The sequence below is a fragment of the Aquila chrysaetos genome, chromosome 13 (assembly GCF_900496995.4).
Source record: "Aquila chrysaetos chrysaetos chromosome 13, bAquChr1.4, whole genome shotgun sequence".
Classification (NCBI taxonomy): Eukaryota; Metazoa; Chordata; class Aves; order Accipitriformes; family Accipitridae; genus Aquila; species Aquila chrysaetos.
The window spans coordinates 37065902-37083770 of record NC_044016.1 but is presented as its reverse complement, the minus strand read 5'-3'; the positions used below and the strand labels follow the sequence as shown (position 1 = coordinate 37083770).

The 17869-nt window shown below is 39.2% G+C and overlaps 1 protein-coding gene across 3 annotated transcripts in view; it reads left to right on the top strand.

Annotated features, from left to right (window-relative positions):
• UNC5D (unc-5 netrin receptor D) overlaps nt 1-17869 on the top strand; it is a 175698-nt gene that overhangs the window by 84747 nt on the left and 73082 nt on the right. For all 3 annotated transcript variants that reach the window (XM_030035759.1, XM_030035760.1, XM_030035758.1), the window contains exons 3-4: nt 5276-5419; nt 9892-9995. In XM_030035759.1, coding sequence (XP_029891619.1) covers nt 5276-5419; nt 9892-9995 — 248 coding nt within the window. The remainder of the gene's footprint in view (nt 1-5275; nt 5420-9891; nt 9996-17869) is intronic.

Here is a 17869-nt window from a genome sequence, read left to right as displayed (position 1 = left end):
CCCAGGGACAGAGCTAACCCTACAAGTATTGTTCTCTAAACATAAGTCTGGTCCAGACAGTGCAGCATGTCCGTGTGTTCCAAAAACTACCGTAATGGTACTTAGGACACAAAAATGTAAGTAAAGGCTATGTACAGTGTAACATTGAAGGGCAGGCATGGATGTTTTCTTACCATGATGTATCAATATCCATAAATTATTTTGGAACTCTTCCTTAGTCTTCAGTAAACAGCAGACTATTGGGGTTTTTTTTTTTTTTTTTTAGAATTAATCTGCATACTGACGGTGCCCTCATTTCTGGAGTCAAATCTGGGGCATAAACATGTCTGTTACCAAGCATGCACAGTGTTCTGCGTACTGCGTGGGCTCCATCTGTGAAAAACTGCACTAGAATTTATGCCAAGAATGGTGCCTCTGGTTAAAGGGTGTGATTCTGGTGTGCTCACTAAAGGGAGGTTACAGTACATTAAAAAGGGTCTGTCCTTTTCCATCCTTCCACTATTTGTTATGTGATTAAAATTCTGAGATGATGTATAGAACAGTGGTGGAAAACAGCAACAAGAAACCCAAACAAGAGGAAATTTAATGCTGAATACAAGAAATGAATCTTAGCATCTCTATAAATTCCTGCCAGTAAGCTCTTAGCCAGGCATATGCAAGAAGTACTTGGCAATGGTACTTGAAAGCACAGTGTTCTGATGGATTTTACCTACAGCACTGTATTGTGTACGTATAAAAGGACAGGAAGGACAGCTGTTGGTAGACAATGGGTATATTTTGTCATTGTGATCAATATGGAATCCAATTTTGCAAGATTTTGTTTTTATAGGACAGAAATAAAAATCTTAGAGTAACACAGGAGTTGCTGTTAATTTGAAGAGGAGGAGCAGAAGGAGAGGAAGGATTTTTGTAGTTTTGTAAGCTTTGTAGTTATGGGCTGTGACGTGCTGGCTGCCTGAGAATGTAAGAGGTCCTGGTGGGCTTGAAGAGTTTGCACTGAAGTCTCTCGGGTTGTGGATTTTCTGCTGTTTGTGCAGAAAATTAGTGCAGGCAGGCTGACACATGCTGCAAGTACGACGGATACGGGTTCCTATCTCTGTGCTGCCACAGTCAATTGGTCGGTTAGAGACCGAGTTACTTCATCCTCTCCTGCCTTATTTCCTGAGTTGCAGAAAAGATAGTAATCCATTGTCTGCCTTTTCTGTTTTTTTCCATAAATGTGGCAGAAAAGGAACTTTGCTCTCTCTATGTATTCTGCCTCATAAAGTGAGAGCCTGAGCTAGTAGATGCTACTGTGATAAAAATACAATAATTACAGTTTGATTAATTTCCTTCTGCTTTATTTTTCTTGCCTGAACATTGCAGCATGCACCTCAGAATTAGTTTATAAATATTTCAACTTCTGGTTTCACCAGAGGATCAGACCTGCTAAGAGTAACTACAGTTTTCTTGTCTGATAAATAACAGGATTACAGCAATAACTGCTGTCAGTGTTTTTCTCATTTAAACAAATAAAGCTGACAAATGCTGAAGTTCTGTGCAGCTCTGTTATGTTTAGTACATGGAGAGCAATTATTCATCTGCTGCCAGCATTAGTCTATCTGCAGCTAAACCATCCAACAGTGCAGAAAGCTTATTAGCATATCAGTACCATAGTCATAATTTTATATTCTGTAAGGCTGTACTGTATAACAAAAGATGATGGTTATAATTTACACAATAATTTAAAGGGTTGGACTTGCAGTGCTTATTAGAGTTATACAAGTCACAGGTAAAATGTTGCTCTTGTTTATTATGTGCCTGTTTTTATTTGCATGGATTTTTCATTCTGTGTCATTTCCTATGAACAATTTTCCTGGCATTTCTTGAGATGCAGAGGGTAGGTGAGTATATTTGTTGGTGAAATATAGTGATGATAAATGAAGAATATATGCTTCTGTTCCCGACAGGTTTACCTTCTGTAGTTGTTTCTAAAACAAATGAAAATTAGGTGTACTTTCTCCATAAACAAAACATGACTTTCCCCAAAGACTTGATGTTCTCCAGAGGTCCCTTCCAACCTCAACAATTCTGTGATTCTGCTAGTTTGGATGCATTTATTTTGTCTATTGGCAAATTGGGAGACCTTTAAGAGGAGCTGAATTCCTACCTGTCCCGTTCCCAAAATGCTGAACCACTAGCTTCTCAAAATCATGTGCTGTTTGTTTGCCTGATTCAAACCACATTAAATGTTGCTTCAGAAAATATAGGCTGATATATAGATTAATTAAATAATGTGTTAATGAAAGGAAGAGCTGGGCTGGAGAATATGCTACCTTAATAAATCTGAAGCTGTAAATGCCTGTATTCACTGATGACTGTTCAGAATTTTACAGTACCAGTGAGTCTAGAAATGGCTTCCGTTTCTCAAAAAAATCATCATCATGTGATGATTTTTTTTTTGTTTGGTATCAGTAAAGATTCTGTCGTTGTTAGCATGGATGCACCGGGAAGCTGTACAATATGTGGTTCTCATACCTTCATTTCTATTTGCTGCTTCCAAAAATTCCTAGAGTATCTCAGAAATTGAGAGAGTTCAGTAGACGGTGTATCAGAACCAGGTGGGTGAACGGCGGCGCTGTCAGCAGGGCTGTAGTTAATGGCTGGTAACGGGGAGCGTTCTCTCCCGGGGAGGATACTGCTTAGAGATCATGGTGGTAACGAGCTGATCACGGGATGGGAGGATAGCTGGAGATACTCAGGTACAGCAAGAGGCTGTACCTTCACAGCAACATACAGAGCAACACTGTTTACAGGCAGCATAGACACACAGGCGGATACGATGTACATGGCTGCACAGAAGTGCATGTCAGCTAATTGAATGCTGGATGAGTGATTCCTGACTGGAGACAGGCCATCTTAGAAAGGTCAGTATTTGTCAAGGACTTAATCATTTTACACCCTTGTCGAAGAAGTCTTTAAGTAGATGGGTTGCAACCTTGTTGGACATGGTTGCAAATTAGCTTGGATTTGGAGGCTGTGGAGCTTTGATGCTTTGTAGCTTTGATTGAGGTCCCTCAGGGACTGCACACAGCTTGATTTGCCATAGGGAAGTAACAAGAAAGTGTATGTCTGCCAGTGTCATATAGCATGGTGGAATGCCAAATCTTCAGCCAGTGAAGACCTGCTGTGTCAGGTCACCAGGACTCGGATGCTCTCTAATGAATCTTAGTGTAGCTGCTCTTATCTTTAACCCATAAAGATCCCTCTACAAAAGCATGTATGGCTGAGAATCCAAGGATTCATCCCTGGCAGAGCAGCTTGGATGTTTAAATTGAGATGGTGCATTTTCATCATTCATTCTACAGTCAGTATGTCAGCAAGGAGAGGAGTTTCTGACAGAACTGCTGAGTTCCATGTGCTGTGTTTATTTCATAATGGCTTGTTTTCACCATGGCAGAAAATAAAGGGATGTTTTGTAAACAGTTTTGTTGAAAACTGCATGAACATATTTAAAAAAACAAAATGCAAATAAAAACAACCAGGAAACCTCTGTTTGTTTATTACAGAGTGAATAAATATTTGAGTGCCTAAAACGATAATTGAGACAACTTAGGAAGCTATTGCAGGTTTGTCCATGTCTTTAAGTATCATTGTGAAATATAGAAAGCCAAACAGGATAAATGAAAAGTAGCAAACCCCCCCTTTGCCTGTTGCTGGAAAAGTAGCAAAAATTTTGTATCGCTTTATAGTATTTAAAGCTTGTCTGACCTTCCCCGCCTCACTTCAGTGAGCATCCCCAGTGGGCCTCATCTCTCCTGTTTACCAAAGGAACATGTTGACTTCCTAGTGCCTTTCAGAAGTGAAATACCCAGCTGTTAATGATGCCTGAGATTAAGTGGAAGCCAATTTTTATGGAGTTCAGGTTTAGAAATTTCTTGCTGCTTTATAAACTTCACAGGCATGAAATATTTTAAGATTGAGTTTTTATTCATTTCCAGTGAAGGGGAAGTAAGTATCTTGGGACTGCAGAGGAGGAGAAAGAAGGAAGTAGTAGGCATGAATGTTTTCTATTTTCAAATTAATGTTTTTCTGACTAGCTCTTTCAAATGATTCCTAATGCCTCTTAACCCAGATTTGGATTATATTTCTTCTCCCCAAGGTTGTCGTGCAAAGGTAGTTGCAGATATGGCAAACATCCCAAGTGTATAAAATCAGGTGTCAGGTTTACAAGGCTTCTTGATGTCTTGTATTTACCTTCAAGCTTTGTCTGAAGCAAATGCTTCCGGTCTGAAGGGCAATGCTGCTAAATTTCACCTGTGCCCAGGAGGTTATGAAAATGGCAGCAGGCTAAAAAAAAAAGCACAGGTCTTTTCCCATCTTTACTCCTGGCTAGCCGTGATTATTCCCTTAGATCCTTTTCTCAGCTCTTTAGGTGTAACTGATTCCTACCTCAGGAAAGAGATATGCATTCGTTTTGATAGACAACAGGCGAATTGGCAGTAGACAACAACATTGCACTGCAGGTGAATTTAGCAAGGTTATACTTTGGGAAACAGTGTAAAATAAGCAAGGTATCGGTCTGATGTTATAAACACTTCTGTTTGTGAAAGTGAAGAAAGGCAAGACTTCAGTTTTGTAGCTGGTTCACTTGCTTCCCAGAAGGATAGGGTGGCCATGTCCATTTGTGAGCTGTGAAATTTATTCCCCTCTCTTTCTTTTCTCCTCCTCCCAGGGTGTAATGGCTTGAGCTTAGCTTTCTCTGTGCTGCAAGTATAAGACACAGCTTTTCTCTCCTGTATAAGGAAATGGCTGCTGGATGGAACTGCGGTAGTAGTGGCTGGAACAGGCTGGAATTCAGTGGGGCATTTGATTAGTTCCTGTCATCCATGCATAGTTCTGGCTGTTTGACTTGATTGGGAGCCTTACCAGGGTACTTCAGAAAGGCTTTCAAGGGCACTGAGACATTAGATCGGAAGATAATTTTGTTGTATATTATATTATAAAATTCCAGATAAACATTCTGGGTGAAAAAGGCACAAGAGACAAGGTTTCTGAGAAAGGTGTTATATTCATGCAAAGACCACAGTGGGTGGGTAATTCTTGTAACTCAATGCATTATGACCTACTCAGCTTTTAGAATTTAATTAGTAGCCATATATTATTGTCAAAGTAATTAAAGCTTTGCCTTGATTAAAAATGAAATTGTTTAATTAAAACAAAAAGGTTTGGCTAACCTTAGCTTTATGCCCAAGTAAGCCTGTATCAGCTAATTTTCTGTATCTTTCCCCTTCAGGATTGAAAGTTCGAGAGGTGTTCATCAATGTGACGAGACAGCAGGTGGAAGATTTTCATGGGCCAGAAGATTACTGGTGCCAATGTGTTGCATGGAGCCATCTAGGGACCTCAAAGAGTAGGAAGGCATCTGTCCGCATAGCTTGTGAGTGGAGTAAATGTTCTGCTATTCTAGGTTTTGTAAGGTATGGAAACATACTGTTCTTTTAGGGTTAAATATAAATGGATACTGGTAAGGTACTGCTGTCTTTGCAAGCCTTCCCTATGAGATACTGTAGGAGTATCACAGAAAGCATGCCATGGGTTTTTTTTTCAGAGCTTTCTTTTATTTTAATGTGGATTGATTGATTTGCATTTACACTCAGCAAGTCTGTTTCAGAGGTTCTGGACGGCATATGCACAGTGTCACAACAATGCAATGTAATAAAAAAGGTTAATGCAAATTGAAAATCCCCTGGAAAATGCCCTTTTGCTCCATGTTGATCACAGGGGTCTAAAAAAATACGGAAAACCATTTAACAATGTCTGTCTTCTACACTTTGTACAAAAAAAAAAAGCAAGAATGCATTAGAAGCTTTTGTAGCATAGTATTTTAAATCTCGTTCTCAATATTGAAGCCTATCATTGGTCGTCAGGTATGATAAGCTGTGGGGAAAATGAGATAAAAGTAGGAAAAATGGAATAATTCCAATCAGTAGAGGAAAAAATACCTTCCCTCCTTTTTTTGAGGAAATGAGAGGCAAACATCTTAAACAGAACTAAGACTGCTACAGAAATTCCATCATTTCTCTGTGGGACTAAATATACATTGTTGAGAAAAAAATCCTTTTAAATGCTGTTCCTATAGACATTTATAAGAACCACTGCTGAAGACAATAAAATTGTTCATGAGTGAGGTAGGTAGTCTTCCACTTTTTTAACTACATAGTTGATGTGAAATCTAGATCAGATGGTTGAATCTGTCATTCAGAGAAGTTAAAGCGACTTAGGAAAAATTTCCTTCTTGTGACAAGGTAAAAGTATTATTCTTGCACGTCATGCTTGGACTGGAAAATCGGACAACAGCTTCTCAAAGTCAGCCGATATATTGCATGTGTCGTAATGAGGAAGTTATTCTCAACATGTGCTTCCCATGTTGGAGGACATTACACAGAGGATCAGCCCTTCTTGTGTGGGAAGATGGCTAATAGCAATCCTCTTCTTCAACTTCTGGCTGGTAGGATTATTCCATCTCACTGCCACCCTCGTTGTGACCAAAGATTACTAGAGGGAGATGGGAATGGATTTGAGGCTGGTGTGTGTTCCCAGGTGCTAACATCTGCTTTTTCATATGCTTTCTGCAAGGCCTTATGCTTTGACTTTGGAGCCAGCTGCATGACCTATAGAATCACATGGTGTGACATCCCGTATTAAGAAATTGGACCCTGCATAGTTATACTGTGCTGTTAAGCTACTTATAAATGATTCTGTATGCCTGCTGCTTGCCATAATGGGATTAGAAAGGAATTCCACTGTGCAGAGTTGTGAATTATTCAGTTAAAATGTATGTCTTTCTAAGTCATGCCAAACAGTGACAGAGTCGTTACCAGTGGTAATTTTGAAGGCGGGCATGTAGTTATGGTAGTTGCTGTCACTATTTGCTCAGGGAGCATCATTACTTCCTACTTTAAACAAAGTGAATAACTCTGGTCTTGTAGGCTGACAAATGTTAAGTTTTAAATAACACCACTGTAGATTAATTAAGAGTTATTGGGGAAGGGGAGTTATTTGGCTTAATCTCTTTTAGAATAGAAGACTCATTCCACAATTTTTAATACAGTGGGGAGCAGAGGACAACCATTGTCCCCAGATAGGAAGTATTCAGACTCAGTTTATCTCTGCTCTTCATATCTGAAATAGTGTGGTGTAGTGTTATAACTCACAATCAACAGATCATTATTTGAAAGATGCAAAAAATGGAAGAGTCAATAAACTCCATCATAGCAAGAGGGACATAAAAAAGACAGAACCCAAATACATTTGTTACTGTGAGACTGTGGAGATACTCAAAGGCTCACCCAATTTTTACCTTGCAATTAGATCTGCTACATTTTTCTAACAGAATCAGAGCCTGAAACCATCGTTTTTGCAGCAGTGCTGCTTGCAGAGAGTTCAGGAAATTACTTTCCCCCAATCTGTTGTGAACCCTTTTCCTTTAAATCACCAGTTCAGGTCTTTAAAGACCTAGCCCCAGGAAATGATGGCAACAACCTGCAAAGAGTTGGGAGAAATGCTTCTTGGAAGGAGATGAGAGGCAGGAGGAAGGGGTTGGAGAGGTTCAAGCAAGAAGCTCTGAATGGTAACTTTTATCAGGTAGTGTTCTAGAAATTCTTGATAAATCTTTCTAAAATTGTGCTCTTTTTAACAGGATAACTTAAAATAAACATTTGAAATAAATAATAGGACAATGTAACTACTCCTTGATTTTATAAATGACAGGGGGTTTTGTTGGCTGTTTTAGTTTGAATGTGTAAATATGTGTAAATTCAATTTTTTATTTTACTGCATTAACTGTCATAACCCTGAATGAGCTAATAATTCCCCTGTATTGCTAAGCTGCAAAGGACTATTATTCTGAATTGAATTTTTATTGACTTTTCTCCGCACTGTGATTTCCCAACCCCATAATATGGCAATATGAGTAAAAATCAGAATGAGCAGAAGCAGGTGGAGCCGTGTGATGGGACTTTTAAACCCATCACTGTGGTACCAGTTCTTCAGCAAACCACATCCCCAGCTGCCATCCATAACTGCAGATATCGTATTAACCTAGCAGGCACGCCAGAGAGTGTTCTTCGTTTCTGTTTTATGTAATGTACTGAGTGTGGCTGAATGTTTCGCCTGAGAACTGTGTTCCTGTACTGGCCATTTGCTGTGCTACTGTTACTTGAAGCCATGGTTTTTTTATGAAAAGAACAGCAATTCTTGAGTGCAGAGATGATGGGACTTGTTAGTACTCCAGACAGAAAAAATGAATAGCTGCCAACAGATGTCTATAAACCACCCCCATGAGTTCCCAGGGCTCACCCTTTCACGGACCTGTGTCATCCTGTCTGTGGTGAACAACCTAGCTACTTAATTTGGGGCATGGATTTCTGACTTGGAGAATACCCTGTAGAGGACTAGAGTTGACAATGTGTAGGTCCAATTTGTGATGGCATACAGAACCCATAACTTTTTCACAGCACTTGTCATTGTGATGCATAGTGTGGTAGTGTCAACTTTTTTTTCCTTTGCTTTTTACTTTTTTTTTGCACCTAAAGCCTAGAGATTCTGTATTGTGAGTCAAGTCCAAAGCATTACAGCACTTTATATTTCTCTGAAAAAGCAGGTACGTATTTCTTTGTGATAGTGTGGAACGCAGAGAAAATGAAAAGATGGCTCTTACTCCCTTTTTCATCCTAATAAAGGCATTTGTAGGCAGAACTGCAGCCTAACTGTTAATGAATGACTTTTTAAATAGAGTACTGGAGAACATATTGGTTATCTGTGGGGAAAAAAAATCAACATTAACAAAGAATCATAAAAAGGAGAATACATGCACTGTGTGCATCTTTCTCTAGTGATCGGCTTGCTAAATTAAGTCTTAAAGTATTTTATAAAATATATTAAAGTGTAACTGATTCAGAGCCTCTGCTATTTAAGGGGGTGTATTTCATGACATGTAAGCAATGAGAAAATTAAATCGGTAAATCCACACTGTGGAATCTGAGACACTGTTTGAAGAAAATGAGTATGTCTAATGGAAACATCCTAACTCTCAAGGCACATGTAGTAAGTAACATTCCTTCCGTTTTGTTTTCCTTTCACAGCAAGCAAAACTTTACATATCCATGGGCGTTTCTGGGTTAGGTAAATGCCATTGGATACAGGTTTCCTTTGTGTCTGTTCTGGTTTACCCAGACACTTGTACATAGTAGTGCTGCGGCCACATCAGTGCGACTCTTGAGACAATATGCCCTGTTCCTTTCCCTGAATTACTAGCTGGGCCATGGTATCTGAAATGAAACAATCTTGTAATCAGCCAGTTTGGAATGTGCGGAATCACTCTCAGTCCTTTCCTTCTTTCCCTATAGCTTGCAGTATGTAGGCGATCTAAACAAAACATCTAGCTTAGAACATTTTATAAAATATCCTGGCACTCATCTGAAGTAGCATGTACTAGGAAAATTACTCACCTAGTCTTGGATTCATTCAATTGGTTCTGACAGCACCCTAACAACACCACGTTGTTGTTTTTGCATTTAATTCTCGTGTTGTGGAAGGGCAACGGCTTGAGAGATTGAATGCACAACTGGAACCACGGAGTTTGGGGCTTCTAAAATTGATTGTCTCTTTAGTCACACACACATCGTTCCTTAAAGGTGGAGAGATGGAAACAAACTAAAGATGATAGGATCTCTTTGCCTCTCATCTAGGGAAGAATTAGTAACTCTCAGTTGTCCATTGCTTTATACCCACACTTAAGAGAAGAATATGGCAAAGCGGTATTGTTGCTCACTTCTGCAGCCTACATAGTATTGTTTGGGGAGGAATGGCTTTTGGAGGTATAATGAATTATTGCATTAAACTCTGCAGATTTACGGAAAAACTTTGAGCAAGACCCACAAGGGAAGGAGGTTCCTATCGAAGGGATGATCGTTCTCCACTGTCGCCCACCTGAGGGAGTCCCTGCAGCTGAGGTGAGGCTTGGTGCAGTGTCACTGTTGGTGGCTGATGCCTCCTGGGCTGGTGAGAAATGAGGAGAGAAGCAAAAGGGGCTTGGCTACCATGTGGTTCTCAAGGTCCAGCGTTGGTTACAGTGTTCTTCTCTCACAGACTGCTTTAAATATGTATTTTTTTGATTATGTAAGTTTTTAAAAAGTATGGCTTTTTACCAGAATTCAGGAACATTTGCTGAAAAAATCCTAGCTTTGATACCATTTTCAAGTTTTATGCTTACAAACTGAAAACAGATTGTTACTTACTTTCTCAGAAATTACTGTTCTCATTGAAAAATAAAACAAAGAAAAAAAACCCCTAAAAATATTATGATAAATTGTTGCTGGAGAGAGAAAATCTGCTGCAAAGAATAATTTGGGTTTTTTTTGTTTAGCTTTAAACATGCTTTTTGTCAAGAGAGTTGAATCTTAACAGGAAACTAATGGGGATGCCTTAAAATGATAATAGCCAGACTATTCTTGGAGGAAGATGTTCGAAGTGGGTGGTGTTTAAAAATCTGCTAAGGCGGCATTAAAAAAAAAAAAAAAAAATCTGATGGTGGAAGCTAGCATGGCATCACACTGTTCTTACCTAGCAAAAAACAGACTGGTGGTGGTAGTCTTGAGCCAGTGCTGCCATGGCAAGACTGAGATCAGCAATTTAAATCTCTTGTGTACCTGGGTGAGCTACAGTCACCACGTTCAGGCTGCAGTGTAGGCTCAGCCATACGGCTGCAGCTGTGGAACAGCCCCAGTAACACTGTGCTGTATTTCTAATTGCACACTCTGCAGTGTGTTCTTTAGCATCCTTTGATGAATAAGACAAATAGTATCACTCAGAAGTTATTTTGGCCCTTATCTCCACTATTGCTGTGGTATGCTCTAATTGAAGGAACAAAAGCAGCAAGGAAAAATAAACTCCAAGGAAACATGCATTCTCTTAGTTAAGGAGAGAAGCATGTTGAGCAGATGCCATTGAAAATAGAGGAGAAATGCAGCAAACTGGGGTGCAAAAGACACTGAAAATCAGGTAGAAGTGTTAAAGACCAAAAGGAAAATGAGTTAGAAATAAGAATGGTGAGTAGATGGATTTCTATCTAGGCATCTAATATGCATTACTGTGTCATTCAAATTTCTGCTACTACATTCTTCTCAGCTGTGCATTGTTTTTACTCATGTTTAGTGGTACTAGAAAAATGGATACTGCATTACAGAGAATTGCCAAAATGATTTAAATGTGTATTCTGGTAAACATACCTATTTTGTAGACAAAACAAACTTCCAAAGGTGTAACTGCCTAAACATCTTGGTCTGTGAAGGATTCATTGCCCGTACTCTCTGCGGAAGGGATGGTAATCACTGCCTGCAGAGGTTCCCCGAAGCCACCAGTTGGTAACCTCAGTGACATTTTTCTCTCAGACAATATGCACTGCTAAACCAAGTTTTCTGAATACATATCTGTCGAGATTGCCAGTGTATCCTGTCTCAGATAAATTTGCTATCTCTGTGGTAAAAAATTTCCACTATGCTTATTCCTTTCACCCTGGTTCCCTTTGTTCCACAAAACTAGACAGACTTTATAGTAAAACAAGTGAATGTTTAATAATAAAGTGCCCAAAATCATGTGCAGAGTTACAGGAAAAAGGCTGGAAACAAGCAGTTACAAAGTGAAATGAACCATGATGTGGCCACTACTTGACTGCAAAACATCTTTCTTAGCTGTGGAAATATATCTGACCTGCAGTCCTGGTGGTGTGTGTCCGCCAGGAGCTTGGAGCTGGCAGCCCGGTTTTCATGGGGGAACTCTGCCTTGTCCAGTGCCTTCACCACCTTTTTTTTTTTTTTTTTCCCCCTCTTGTTCAGTTGTCTAATATACTCTCTCAAAACTTTGTAGGCTCAAGTAATCCTTGTGACTTGCATTACACTGTATGTTCACTGAAGTCATGTTCTTTAATGTGATAAGGATCCTAGTAACTTCCTTAGAAGATTATAGTACGTTTTTCTACATTGACTGTTTTCATAGTCTGAAGAGTATGCTGCCATGTATGTCAGTTTGGTTTTGTTACTAATTCTATAAAGACAGCATTTAAAGGTGAGCAGAAAGTTTTCAAGTGAAAAACTATATAAAATCTATGTGTTTTCTTTGAGACCAAAAGAAACAAATTACAATAGGTACACTTCTACCCAACAAGTATGGTTTGCTGAACTGACTGCATACATTTGACTGTTTTCCAATTTCTGTATAGTTAAATAGCAAAAAATGCTATCTTTGGAATTCAGGCATTTGGGAAAAAATGGTGATTCTCAGTCAACACTACTTGAATTTTACTGAGAATTTTAGAATTATTTGAACTACACTGCTTTACACTCAACAATTAAACAGGATATTTGTCTTTCATAAAAGTTAGGAATTATATCTAATGAAAACCTGACATTTTAATTGCTTTCTGCGGATAAAAATTGTAGAGTTCTCAATAAACCCTGATTTACTGATGTTGATTGTAAAATTGTTATTGCTGCTAATAAAGCCTCTAAATCTTAACAGGTCATATTTGCTTTGGACAATAAAATTTCACATAAAGGCTCAGGATGCAAGGCTAATTCTGTGCTCACCAAGGTAAACAGTCTACTGCAAATAATTCAGTGTCTTTAGAAACTGGGTACCAGATTCAAATAAGTAATGGCTCTGGTCTTAATGGCAGTAAGCTTGAGGTTATAAACTCTTTTGGTATTTTCAAGTTAAAGATGACCTGCCCTGTTAAACATGTGGATGAAAAATAACTGAGAGAGCTAGTAAGTCTTGCTCAATAATTGTTATGTGAGTACTGAGAAGTGTAGAAGGTTTCAAAACCCAGTGCTGGCAACAAATCTATGGTTCTGATCCAAGAATTTATTTCATTTATGTTTGGATGAAGCCCTAGATGAAAACATAAGGCTTGAAATAACTACGGACAAAGAAGCTCGTCTTCTGTTTCATTAGATGCAAAATAGATGCTAATTGTGGCATTGTTGTTGTTTGTTTGTTTGTTTGTTAAATCCATACTATGCATGGACCTGGAAACGCAAACTGAAAACAAAATGGATAGGAGACTCCAGTCCCTTTCATGTTACCACGCCAATATCTGCCTGAATCCCTTGGGAAGATTTTGATTATTCCATCAAGTGCAGAAGTTCAGGAACATTATTTTTCCAAAGAGCACACATTTCCTGTGCTTGCCATAGTCATGAGTTAATCTAGCGATTTATTTGTGACAATGGCTATGAATGACTGATACAGTCAAACCTCTAATCATGCAATGCAGCTCAATAAGAGGCAGACATTTTACAACTGGAATGAAATTTAAATTCAGCTCAATTATTTATGTGAGCCTGCCCCATTATCAAGAATATAAATCTTAATCTCTGGACTTGTTTTTCTGCAGCTTAGAGGTGCTGAAGATTTCTTAAATCTTAGAAGCATTACAAGTAAATGTTCTTGATCTAGCTTAACCTGAAAAATCCTGTCATTAGTCCTATAAGAAGTGGAAAGCAGGGATATTTTTTAGTGATGGCTGACATCACAGTTGCCTCGGAATTACCAGGAGGGAGAACCTTTCTTTCCCACTATTCCTTTCTACATTTCTAGTCACTCCTCAAATATTTTCACCTAAGTGATTTTAGCTGCTGCTAATGTTTCCTTGTTTAAAACTGAGTGAGTGGATCTCAGCAGTTCTTGGTAGGCAGATGTACTTGGTACTAAATATATCAGCATTTCCCAGGCATATTTATGCCATTATGTGCCATCAGTGGCAACCCCTCACTGTGCTTTTGTGCAGGAAAAAGCGTTTAACCGAGTAGCAGCATTAGGGGTCCACATCTGAGAATTCCTGAGCTGTCATCACAGTCAGCATTTTGCCAGTGGTGCCTCTCAGTACTGATCCTTTTATTTACTTATTTTGGGGGGTGGGACAGCAGGGATGACACAGAGATCGTACAGCGATCAAGACCAAACCTCAGAGAGGTTCTCTAGAGAGAATTCCTCTAGATCAAGTTTAGTTTTGTTGGGAGAAATTTCTGTTTCTACCATCTGTTCCAGAATGAGTAAGGCTTCCATATCTCATCACCAGTAGCAATGAAAATACCCAGATTAAGTTTGCTTATATGTGTTAATTTCCGCACACAATATGTATAAAAGGAGTTAAGAGAAAATGGATTAAAGGTTTGGATCCATAGTTTAAATGTATCTAAACTGTATATTGCTTAAAACTTGGCTTGTATAAATTAATTTACAAATAATGGAAGCTCATGTGACATTGTTAATGCTCTGCATGCTCATACAGTTCAGTTTTAGTAAATAGTCTTTAAGCTGAATAACACATTAGTGAAAGCAAACAATCAAGGAGGATTACAAATAAAGAATGGCAGTATTCTAATTCAGCTTTAATGTTATACAGGCATGAATCAGGAGCACCAAATCCTGCTGAGGCAAGCACTGATTTTAATGCTGCTTTGAAATGCACTGTACTGTCTTGATTCATTTAGCAGCAAATTTCAGTTGCTTGTGTCAGCTAGGTCTTAAGCAAAAGACGTAAAGGAGCATCGCTCTAAATCTGCATTCTCTTTCCAAGAATTTGCTTACACTCTTCATGGAGCCTAAGTCCATCTCTTGTGCATGAAATACTTGGAATGTGCCTGATTTTACTACTAATAAAATCTCATGTGGCAATGGCAGTCAGGAAAACTGAGTAACTGAGCTATTACCTATTGTTTTACTCTTTTGAATAGTTTAGACAGCCTTAGCAAATTACGGAACCATTTTGAATTCTGTATGGGCAGGACAGGCACCTACCTCTAAACGTGGTAATAACCACATACCGTCTCTTGAGTACCACAGCTCTGCTCCTAGAATGTGCTGCCTTTCAGTTTATATGCAGGTCTAGGTCAGCTGTCTTCAATCAGTCTGTAGCCCACCCTGTATTTCTGTCTCTGCAGCCTTTGTTAGCAGGTTTCCCATCTCCAGAGTTTGCCTCTGTGGAGAAGGGAACATGAGAAAATTCTTCATGTCTCTGCTTTGGAAGGTTGCTGAGGGTTTGGGGCATTCTGGCTGCATTGCCACAGCAGTAAGAGAGTAAGAAACCCCAAATCCTGACACTAGGCAGACTATAAAAAGGTTTTAAGAGTAAGAAAAACCAAATCCTGACACTAGGCAGACTGGAAAAAGGTTTTAAATTCTCTTCTCATGCATTCACATGGCAAGTAAAACAGAGCTGGTGAGCAGCTGTGCTTGCAGGCATCAGCACCCAACCCAAATAAATTCAGTCTTTTGAGTTAAACATCAAAATAAAAAAGAAAATCCAGCATTTAAGTAGAGCATCTGATAATCCCCTGCTGTAGCAAATGTTGATTTAAATATAACAGAGTCTCTGCTGGCACAGGCTTGATGGGACCAGAGCCATTTCTTTCACTATTGATGCAGAGTTGGCCCAGGGAAGAGACAGTTCTGGCTTTCAATCCCACAACAGATTCTCCCCATAGATATGTTTATTAATTGTGCGCAACAGAGGCCTCATTTAGCTTGGAGTGTATGCAATGAGGCCGTTGTGGTATAGTATAGGAATCAGCTAAACTCTCTGATGAATCCTTGTCTGCTGGTCATTTTTGTTAGGCTGCTAGGTGGGTACCTTGGGCTTGTATTGCTCAGACTGTTTCACTCCACGGGTATCAGAGGAAGTATTTCTGATTTTCATTGGCATGATGAAAATGAGAGGAGAGGGAGGGCTGAGTTTTCCTCTCAGAAAATGTGGAGTTGAATGTTGAGTTTGCCAGAGCAACATCTTTAGCCTTGCTACTGGTGATTATCTGCATCTCTTCACAAGACTAACCTTGCTCATTATGTACAGCTTGTTCTTTTGGGAACATTCTGAAGAAATGTGCGAAGGGAAGAATGGCTTCTCTCTATTAAAAAGACATTCTTAAAAGCAATTTTATTTGGCAGTGACATAATACACGATGCATTTCTTCGAGCTGTATTATCTGCTAGTCTGACTTACTGGGAGCCTTCCTTCACACACAAATTTCTGTTACTAGAAAGAAACCACCTTTACGGCAGCTTAAAGAAATACAGGGTCTGGTGCAGAGCAGCTTACCTTAGCTGAGGTGCTACATGCCTATTCAGTCATTGTGGCACCTTGGGCTAGTGCAGGGCTACGTGCCAGGCTCTGTGAGCTCAGATAGCCCATCAATTCATCTCTAAAATTACATCAGATATATCTGCAGATTCTTTCCTAGTGGGCAGCCAGCCCCATGTATGACTAGCCTCAGCTGCTATTAAAAGTGCATCAGTTATTGAGGTAAAATGCTTCTTGTACTTGGGTTTTATTATTTTTTTCCCAGTGCACAGTGCTGTGTTTTCTGTATATGTGTTTTGCACTTGTTTATTGTTGTTGTGTAAGTTTAGTTTATTGCTTTGCATTATTCCTAGGAAGACACAGCAGTTATTCACGGTGCACTCCTTTGTCTCGCACCAAGGAAGTATTACACTGGTTTTAGGTGACTTTTAGAGCATATCCTTAACCGGTAGCCTCGCATAAAATATACTTGGCATTCAGCTTTAGCCAGGCTCTTAAGTCCTATGTGTGGCTTATAAATGGCTACAGTTCAGCCTTGAAAATGTGAACTGAAGACTGGCTGGAGCAAATGAGGCATAGCTTTGCCTGTTTTAAAAAAGAGAGAACATGTTGTGTAGTGCCTGATGGAATTTGGTAGTCTCTCTGTTCACTTCCCCACCCCTGTTTCCTACATTCCCAGGCATTTTCTTTTCATTCATCCCAATCCTGGAAAAAAGTGTATCAAAAGGCAGTTGTGCAGTCCCTGTTGGGATCATGTAAGTAGTAATACGCTGAAGTCAGAGCTTCAGCGTGTGGTTCAGTCAACAAGTGGTATAAATTGATTTTGCTTTCTGTTTGTGTAATTCTGATGGTTTTTAGGCAGTGCTCCATTTTATAGAGTACTATATATAAGAAGACCTTTTGTTGCTTCTATACATCTTCTCAAGTGACTTTCCTGGTATATTCTTTCCTTATCTTCTCAGCTGACCTTTTAGTCTCTCTTTAAATAGTTTTTCTCTAGTCTATGTTCTCTTCAGTTTCTTGAAACTCTTCTTTTTTTTGGGGTGAGAGGGAAGACATAAAGAATGGATCCTCCTTTTTGCTGGATTAGACAAGCTTGCTGCTCTTTGTGTATATGCCAAGTGTTAGTGTTTTCAGTCTCTCCTTCATTCTGTTTATTACTGTCTCCTTCCTCCTTCTGCATTTAAATAATTCTTCTCTAAAGCATATACTCTTTGAGGTCCTTTTTCTTTTGTTCACCTTCAGCATAAAGCTGGCTTCCCCTGGGGGCCCTATGGGTATAAAACACCATTTGCATGGTTCAGATTGTAGGGCTAGGAAACTAAAGTGGTATTTTGCACTTGATGCCATGTATAGTCTGATGATAAAGAGTTTTAGATGCTACCACATTATGTATGATTCTGTAACCCTGTGCACGCAGGCTTACAAAGATGTTTAAACACATCCGGGTCCCTAAGCCAGCCAGCCAGGCTAGGTCACCCAGCCCCTTTTCACAAATCTCAGCTTTAAATTGATACACAAAGTGCAAAACAATGGAGATGCAAGCTGCGAGTTTCTAAATAGGTATTAAGCCCTCATCCTTGAGAAATACATGTTGTACTGCTATTTTCTATGTATTACAGTCCTGCCATTAACATGATATAGTGCTGTTCATACCTATTACCTTGACTATATAAAGCAACTGTGCTAAGATTTCATATCCATAATGCTGGCAGGTTGGTAACCCTAATCATACTTTAGTGTTTTCCT